At 40.2% G+C, this 9,635-nt stretch overlaps 1 protein-coding gene across 1 annotated transcript in view; it reads left to right on the plus strand.

Moving 5' to 3' along the window:
- RRAGD (Ras-related GTP binding D) overlaps nt 1–9,635 on the plus strand; it is a 52,206-nt gene that overhangs the window by 34,075 nt on the left and 8,496 nt on the right. The window contains exons 3-5 of the mRNA XM_011984429.1: nt 2,014–2,213; nt 3,021–3,135; nt 4,575–4,717. Of these exons, the coding sequence (XP_011839819.1) occupies nt 2,014–2,213; nt 3,021–3,135; nt 4,575–4,717 (458 nt within the window). The remainder of the gene's footprint in view (nt 1–2,013; nt 2,214–3,020; nt 3,136–4,574; nt 4,718–9,635) is intronic.

Consider the following 9,635-nt stretch of genomic DNA (forward strand, 5'->3'; position numbering starts at 1 on the left):
CTCTCCAGTAGGTGGGATTACAGGCGCAAGCCACTGCTCCTGGCTTTTGTCTTTTATTCTAAACAACTCTGTAGAGTGTGAAGGATGGGAAGGACTCCATTTGCGTTTTTCCCTCTTCATAGTTTCCTATTTGTATAATTAATATTTGATTTACCTAGAGACTAGGGATACATTTTTATTGATGTTTGAAGCATAGAAAAATGCCAGAAAACACCCCTAATTATATTGGCTTTCTGTTTTCTTACTTTCTTAAAAGTAAGTTGTATTGGAACGCCGTAAGTGGCAGGGGGTGAGGTGCAGTGGGGGAAGGCATTTAGATTCTGTCCTACAGATCTCTTTCCCTTTTTTTTTTTTTTTTTTGCTATGAAAACAAGACCTGTTCGCACCCTTCAAATTGGCAATAAATAAGAGATCTGACACCACCAATTGTTGGTGAGGGTCTGAAGCATCAGATGCTATTTACACACTTCCAGGTACGGTCAAGGCACTCCTACCTATGACCCGACAAGTCACCCTTCAGAGTAAGCCACATGTACATGAGACTGTACACATATCATTGTAATCACATATACATGGAAATATTTACAATGTCCATCAGCAGGCAAATATATGATAAATTATAGATCATCCATAAAAGGAAGTTTTATAGAGCCATTAAAAGGAACTAATGTACTATAGTTATGTACCACATAACATTCAATGTAGGTGAATCTCAGTGACAGTGTTGAATGAAAAAGGCAAACTATAATATACACACAACTTAATATTTCTTTCCATTTTTAAACAATGTAAATGAATTCTGTGTGTTTGGGGATATATATGTCTGTATTAATGTATACATGAGTGAGAATAAATACTAAACTTGGGATAGTGGTTGTCTCTAGAGGATGAGGGGGTAGGGGGATAGCATGGGTTGGGAGGATGAGGAGAAACACAGAGGGCTTTGGTGTAAATGTTTCATTTCTTAAACAGAGATGAATACACAGGTGTTCATTTTATAGGCATGGGAAGAAGAAAAAAGTTAGTATTGTTTGGGGCAATTACTCTAGACCAGGGGCCTTTTTCTGTAAAAGGCCAGAAGGCAAACATCTTACGCTTTGTAGACTGTACTGTCTCTGAGGAGTTTCTCTAGAGGAAACTTAACTCTGCCACTGTAGCACAAAAGCAGCCTTAGATAATATGAAAGCAATTGAGCACGTTCCAATACAACTTACTTTTAAGAAACAGGCACAGGGCCTGCAGACTGTGGTCTGCTGACTTCTGCACTGAACCAGTGGTTCTTAAAATTGCTCCCCACCTCCTTCCCCATCTGCCCAGTGGCCTGTATCATGCCTCTATCTCTAATTATTCATCACAGTTCACAAGAGACTGGAAAAGTTAGGATGAACAGTATTATGGGGAAGGTCTTAGGTGGAGTTGGGTCCGTTTCTCTTCCTGAAACCACAACTCTGAATTTTTTTTTTTTTTTTTTTTTTGAGACTGAGTCTCAGTCTGTCATCCAGACTGGAGTGCAGTGGTGTGATCTTGGCACACTGCAATCTCTGCCTCCCGGGTTCAAGCGATTCTCCTGCCTCAGCCTCCCGAGTAACTGGTACTACAGGCACCCGCCACCACGCCCGGCTAATTTTTTTGTTTTTTTTAGTAGAGAAGGGGTTTCACTGTGTTAGCCAGGATGGTCTTGATCTCCTGACCTCATGATCTGCCCGCCTGGGCCTCCCAAAGTTCTGGGATCGTGAACCACCATACCCTGCCAACTCTGATCTTTATGACTGTCATCAACCTCAGTCATAACTGCCTAAATCAGCTGCATTTTTTTAAGCATTTCTTTTTCCTCTTTTTGTTAACAGAACTTAAGTTTTCACACTGTAATTCTAAGAAGCTAGCTTGTTGAGGGGAACCGTTGCAACATATTTCAGGGGTTTGCAGCCACATAGTTTCCAGGTGAACAGTGTGTGGGGGGGAGGGTCAGGAAGCAAAGTGGCCTTCTCTCACAGGCGTTGCCTTTGGTCCTAGGACGATTACATGGAAGCCCTGGCCAGGCTCCACCTCACAGTGACCAGGGCCTACAAAGTGAATACCGACATCAACTTCGAGGTGTTTATTCATAAAGTGGATGGTCTGTCAGATGACCACAAAATTGAAACCCAAAGAGATATTCACCAGCGGGCAAACGATGACCTTGCAGATGCTGGATTAGAAAAAATTCACCTCAGGTGAGAACAGAAACCCCTTAAGGATCCCAATAAAGGATGAAAGAAAGCCAGTTTGCGGTTCGGAGTCACCATGATTGGCTTGGCATGGGCAGTAATTTACCTTCTTTACCCTGTTTCACGCTGTAGACGGGTAGGATTGGGGAAAACGAGCTTTGCATGTGCTAATGCTAATCTTTAGTGAAAGCAGTGTTTTTTTGTTTTTTAACAAATGGTCAAAGCTAAGGTTCTCCCCTCACATGAAAAACACATTATAGAAAACCCATGAATATAATTCTAGTAGTTAGTTGATGCTAAAGTTTACAGTTCTCGATAAAGATATTATCTGTAATTATAAGTAAAGGAGTTGTCCGAAAACAATCCAAATAGGAATCCTCACAAAGGAAAACAACGTCTCTGTCATTTTTGTGAGGTAGTACAGGCATCATTCATTTTGTACATTGGGAAATGGAAAAAAATTTGCTTCAATATCAAGAATAGAAGTTACTAATGGGACAACCTAAGAGGCTTGTGTAAAGATGATCTGGCATGGATTGTCCTGCAGAATGTCAGGAAGCTGGGATGGACACAGATTGCTGCGGTTTTAAGCTTGCCAGTCGGCAGATGAGAATAGGCACAGCTCGGGCTTTTTGGGAGGTGGGGAGGAATGGCTTGCTTTTTACCGGGGTCACTGTAAACTCTGAGGAGGGCTGGACTTTATGTGTTAGGACTATAGATACAGAAGGCAGACGACCGGTGTATTGACATAGCCTAAGCAGCCTGTTCCTCATTCAAAGGGAAAACATGATGAAATACCGTTTCCTCTTTCAGCTTTTATCTGACAAGCATATATGATCATTCAATATTTGAAGCTTTTAGCAAAGTGGTTCAGAAACTGATTCCACAACTCCCAACTCTGGAGAATTTGCTGAACATCTTTATCTCAGTAAGTAAATAATATGCTCCTGTTTGAGTCACTTGTAGAATTTGAAAATAGCATTGCAAGAGTGAAAAAGATCTTATTTCCAACTGCTCCTATAGCATTTCAAGGTCATTTGAGTGTTAAAGATTACTCCTACGTGTTGTTTTAGGTCCTTTAAAATTTAACTCCCGGCCCAGCTTGGTGGCTCACGCTCCACTTTGGGAGGTTGAGGCGGTACGATGGCTTGAGGCCAGGAGTTTGGGACCAGCCTAAGTAACATAGTGAGATCCTGTCTCTACAAAAAAAAAAAAAAAAAGTAAAAACTAGCCAGGTGTGATAGCACATGCCTGTAGTCCCAGCTACTTGGAAGGCTGTGGTGGAAGGAGTACTTGAGCCCAGGTGTTTGAGGCTGAAGTGAGCCATGATTATGCCACTGCACTCCAGCCTGGGCATCAGAGCGAGAACTTGTCTCTAAAAATAAAAAAATAAATAAATAAATAAAAATAAAATGTACTCAAATGCATTCCTGCACTTCAGTGGTATAACTGGGGTGCTTATTCAAGTTGTAGGCAATCATTCAATATTAATAGAGCCCCACCAGAGGTAGGGAATGTAAAGCTTGGTTTTATTGGTAAGACGCAGATGGTTGAATAGCTTTTTATAAGTTTAACACGCTGTGAATGATGTGCTGAATGAACCCTACACACTACCAGCTCCAGGTAGGCTCTGCTGAGTTGAATTGAGGCAGAACTGTTGGTTGTACTCACGTTTACTCTATCACTACACAATTTTGAGTGTGTTTGTTTAGTGTTTCTAAGCTTATTTTAAAATTTACAGTCAGTAAAACTATTTTTACTTGGCCTTTTCCTAACTGCAGGTATACATCTCTGTTAGGAAATATTGCCCAATTTGATTACCTAAAATAAATAATTTGTGATAATTCAAATTCTTTTATTTCTTTTCTTTTTTTTGAGATAGAGTTTCGCTCTTGTCGCCCAGGCTGGAGTGCAGGGGCGCCATCTTGGCTCACCGCAACCTCCGCCTCCCGGGTTCAAGCAATTCTCTTGCCTCAGCCTCCCAAGTAGCTAGGATTACAGGCATGCACCACCATGCCTGGCTAATTTTGTATTTTTAGGAGAAACAGGTTTCTCCCTGTTGGTCAGGCTGGTTTCAAACTCCTGACCTCAGGTGATCTGCCTGCCTCGGCCTCCAAAAGTGCTGGGATTACAGGCGTGAGCCACCGCGCCCAGCCTCTACTTTTTATTCTTATGCAAGTCCAGTATAAAGAAGTTTATGACAGTGAAGTTTAAATTGTAATAAAATGGTACAATTTAAATTTTTGTAACTTGAGTTTTGCTCATTTGTATTTTACATTGAGAATGGCATTCAATTTTGTGTAGTTATGACATGGTCTGAAGTTGGCTGTTGCTTTAAGGCAGCATTTTTTTTTTTTTTTTTTTCAGAATTCTGGAATTGAAAAGGCATTTCTGTTTGATGTGGTCAGTAAAATTTATATTGCAACTGATAGTACTCCAGTGGATATGCAAACCTATGAGCTCTGCTGTGATATGATAGATGTGGTTATTGACATCTCTTGTATTTATGGGTAAGTACAACATTCTTTAAGGCCACAATCAAGCCATCCTTCCTTCATGACCTTTCAGGCATTTTGCATTTACATTTACTTACTTGAGTTTAACATTTTTGTCTTAAATGACTGAAATCTATATATAAATATACCATTTAGCATGCAATAATAACAGTTGTTGAGCAAATGCCAGGCATTATGCTAATAATCTTATTGCATGCTTTCTATTATTTATTTTATTTTTTTAGCAATAAGGTGTCCCTGTGTTGTCCAGGATAGATCACTCCTGGGCTCAAATGATCCTCCCACCTCAACCTCTCGAGTAGCTGGGATTATAGGTATGAGCCACTGTGCCCAGGTTATCATTTAATTCTCAACTATTCTATGTGGCAAGAATTACATTTGACCCTTGAACGACACAGGGGTTGGGGTACCAACCCTTTGAACAGTCAAAAAGCCGCAGATATTTCCCCCCGACAAATTTAGCTATTAATACTAATAGTCTACTGTTGACTGGAAGCCTTACTGATAACATGAATCGTTGATTAACATACATTTTGTATGTTATGTATTATGTACTGTATTCTTAACAATAAAGTGAGCTACAGAGAAGAAAATCAAGAAAAGTATAAGGAAGAATATATTTACTATTTATTAAATGAAAGTGGGTCATCATAAAGGTCTTCATCCTCATTGTCTTCACATTGAGTAGGCTGAGGAGGAGGAAGAGAAGGGGTTGATGTTGCTGTCTTAGGAGTGGCAGAAGCCGAAGAAAATCCACGGATAAGTGGATTTAGGAAGTTCACATCAGTGTTAAGGTCAACTGTACTGTATTCACTTTACAGATAAAAAACTGAGATTCAGAGTGGTTACATTTCCTACCCTTGCTCACACTATCAGTAAGGATTGGAACTAGAATTTGAATTCAGATCTGATTCCTGATCCTCTGCTGAAAAAAATTTGTTAACATATCATTCCTAGAAAACAGAATTTCCTATACACTTAATATAAAATTAACAAGGAGTGGGGGAAACTGATTATGTTACCCGACGTAGAAACAATTCTACATAATTATAAATGTGCTGAACAGGTGGTGTACAGACTGACTGGGTGTGAACTAGTTGTTCATCTTATTAAGATGTTAAGGTGTTGCTATCTGTATTGTATCTGACATCCTCATCTAACTGATGAGGTAAAACTTCTGCTCATCTTCCTCTTTACTCACTTCCCGTGACCTGCCTTACACAGCTTGACACTCTGCCTCTTTTGTCAGCTTTTGTGAGAGTCTAGTCTCCATTTCTCTCTTCCACTACTTAAAAATCCTTTGCCCACTCAGCACAGATTCTCTCTGTTAACTGTTACACACACACACATACACGGAAAATGATACTTACAGGATTGTAGTGAGGATGAACTATCATTAGGCACATAACATGCCTTCACCTGGTAGACCCTGGATAAATGTAGCTGCCATAATTTATTATTACTGTTATTATTAAGTGCTGACATCTGGCTTTAGAAATAGACCTTATTGCCCAAGATTACTGCCCTGAAGCATTCTATTATTTTTAAACCGTTTAAGTGGATGACCTTGAAATAGTCATGGAAGATGAATGCATCCTGATTACAGTGCAGATTGCCATGGTAATCAAGTACAATGAACAACACAATTAATCTGGCACATGCTTAACAATGTGCATGATCATTATTGTGCCATATGGTCATTAGATGTAAGTGGTAAGTTGTTCATGTAAATGATGTTAATCAGAGTTACTTTTACCCAGCTAAAACAAACATGGGTAGGGAGGGGTTAGAAGGAGGCAGCCCGGCTTTGCTGTCAGATTGGTTTTTCTGTGGTAGAGTACAGTTTTCTGAGAACCCACAGGATTCAGTAAGAACCAGTCTGGGTCACAGACGGTTTGTGGGCTCTGGGGTTTCCTCAGATTGTTTGCTAGAGCAGCAATAAGCCAGTCCTGTTAACCAGCAGGAGGCAGGGTTGTGTGCAGAGCCTGGGGCCCTCTTAGGCAATGAGGAAGCAGGTGGTCTTGTAACTGGAGGCCTTGCTGCCCCTCCCCAGCTGCCCAGTGGAGACCAGCAGGCCTTAGAATCAGGTGACCTGGTGCCTCAGGAATTTCTCAGCTGAGGCTGTGCCCCAGCTGGCAGATCTGTGCTCGCGCATGCACACACACGCGCGCGCGCACACACACACACACACACGCACACATTTTAAAATATGTTCTATCTTCATGCATTTTCATTGCTTATAGATGAAAAACTTGAGTAGTAAAACAGTTTTTGCAATTGCAGACCTCATCAATATCTACTTGTAATTTTTGGTGGAGTTTTTGTTTTTCTAATTTGTTTAATGTTTACCTTTTTCTGATTGTAAAAGTAATGCATGCTCATTGCAGAAAATACATAAAAGTCTAAAGAATAAAATTAAAGTAGCCCATAATCTCACCACCTAGAGACAGTGTTTACATTATTTATATAGTTGTTCTTATTTCCATGCGTAATTTTTAGGATAATGAGATCACATTGTATGTAAAATTTTATATCCTTTTTTCATTTAACATTATCACCTAAGAATTTTCCTGTATTATTAAATGCTGCTAATAAACACAGTGTTTAATATCTATATAGTATTGTATTTACTTGGAAATTTTAAATGCCATTTTCTTCATTGGATAAAACATGTTAAATGTTTCAGTTTCTTGTTCTGAGAACATTACTTACAAGCAAGAGAGATTGAGCCTTAAAATATAGTAGCTAAAAGCAGTGCAATGGAAGTTAACGAATTTTGTTAAAGCATCTTTAACATTTAAAAAAAAAAAAAAGAACTTCCACAATTTACTTTTTTTTTTTTTTTGAGATGGAGTTTCACTCTTGTTGCCCAAGCTGTAGTGCAATGGCGTGATCTCGGCTCACTGCAACCTCCGCCTTCTGGGTTCAAGCAATTCTCCCTCAGCCTCCCGAGTAGCTGAGATTACAGACATGCACCACCACGCCCAGCTAATTTTGTATTTTTAGTAGAGACAGAGTTTCTCCATGTGGGTCAGGTTGTTCTCGAACTCCCGACCTCAGGTGATCGCCTCAGCCTCCCAAAGTGCTGGGATTACAGGCATGAGCCACCACACCCAGCCTCACAATTTACTTTTAAGTGGCCATGTATATGGCAGTTTAAAATACTCTCAAAACTAAAAACCTACATTTCCTAAAAATATTCTTGTGCAATTCAGGCTTTTCATTAAATCTGGCTTGATACTCTACCCCCTTGTGTATTTACAGGATTAAAGCGTTAACTTTAAAATTAGCCATATCTAGGTTTGAGGTCCTGGCTTTACCCCTATCATCAGCTTTGACCAAGTTATCTTATTTTCCTCTAGCCTCAGTTTCTTTAGAAACTTAGAGGATTCTAGGCTGGGCGCAGTGGCTCACGCCTGTAATCCCAGCACTTTGGGAGGCCAAGGCGGGAGGATCACAAGGTGAGGAGATCGAGACCATCCTGGTGAACACGGTGAAACCCCGTCTCTACTAAAAATACAAAAAAATTAGCTGGGCGTGGTGGCGGGCGCCTGTAGTCCCAGCTACTCAGGAGACTGAAGCAGGAGAATGGTGTGAACCCAGGAGGCGGAGTTTGCAGTGAGCTGAGATCATGCCACTGCACTCCAGCCTGGGCAATAGAGCGAGACTCTGTCTCAACAACAACAAAAAAAAGAAAGAAACTTAGAGGATTCTTATAGCAGACAGAGGATAATGCATTTTGAGAACTAAGACTGGTTCATATCACATAGTAAATATTTAATAAGTGCTAGCTCTTAGTGAATGTGATAAGGTTTAACACAATTCCAATTAAGTCAAATTTCTGGTCAGTTATTCATAAATTTGGGGAGTAAAAATAAATCAGAAAATTTACGTACAGTTTTAGGTAAGGGGGAAAAGGTTTAGGGAAGTGTCCTTTGCCTGTGAGGAAAGGATTCATAACTCTTTTATTACACAGGTATCTTCAGAAGGTGCAGTTTCAGTCATTAAAGCTGTAATAGTGTGTATTTTATGTTCTCAGCATTATGTGTAGTGCTATGTATGCATTATTTCATTTAATCTTCATTAGAAAACTTTGAAATAATTACTGTTAGTGTACATATGAGGAAATTGAGGCTCAAAGAAGTTATTCGACTTGTCCAAGCTCACATAGCTAGCAAATAAAAGAATTGAGATTCAAACTCAAGTCATTTGTGTTTACAGATCACACTTTTTCTTAAATAGACCTATATATCTTCTTTTTTTTTTTTTTTTTTTTTTGAGATGGAGTCCTGCTCTGTCACCCAGGCTGGAGTGCAATGGTGGGATCTCGGCTATGTCTGCCTCCTGGGTTCAAGCGATTCTTCTGCCTCAGCCTCCCGAGTAGCTGGGACTGCAGGTGTGCACCACCATGTGGTGCCTGGCTAATTCTTGTATTTTTAGTAGAGACGGGGTTTCACCCATATTGGCCAGGCCGGTCTTGAACTCCTGACCTTGTGATCTACCTGCCTCCCAAGTGTTAGGATTACAGGCGTGAGCCACTGTGCCTGGCCAAATAGACCTATATATCTTATTTAACTCTTTATTTTGAAAAAACGTTCAAACCTACAGAAAATATACAAGAGTAGTAAAATGAACTCCTGTACAACTCTTCATTGGGATTCATCAGTTTTTACCAATTTGCCATATTTGCTACATCTCTCTTTTTCTAATACATATTGTGTATCCATTTCTTTTCGGTAAACCATTTGAGAGTAAGTTGAACCAGTTCACAGTTCAGCAAATTTAGCATGGCTACATTATTATCTAATATATAGGCCGGGCGCGTGGCTCAAGCCTGTAATCCCAGCACTTTGGGAGGCCGAGACGGGCGGATCACGAGGTCAGGAGATCGAGACCATCCTGGCTAACATGG

This window comes from Mandrillus leucophaeus, unplaced genomic scaffold, assembly GCF_000951045.1.
Source record: "Mandrillus leucophaeus isolate KB7577 unplaced genomic scaffold, Mleu.le_1.0 Scaffold268, whole genome shotgun sequence".
NCBI classification, from domain to species: domain Eukaryota; kingdom Metazoa; phylum Chordata; class Mammalia; order Primates; family Cercopithecidae; genus Mandrillus; species Mandrillus leucophaeus.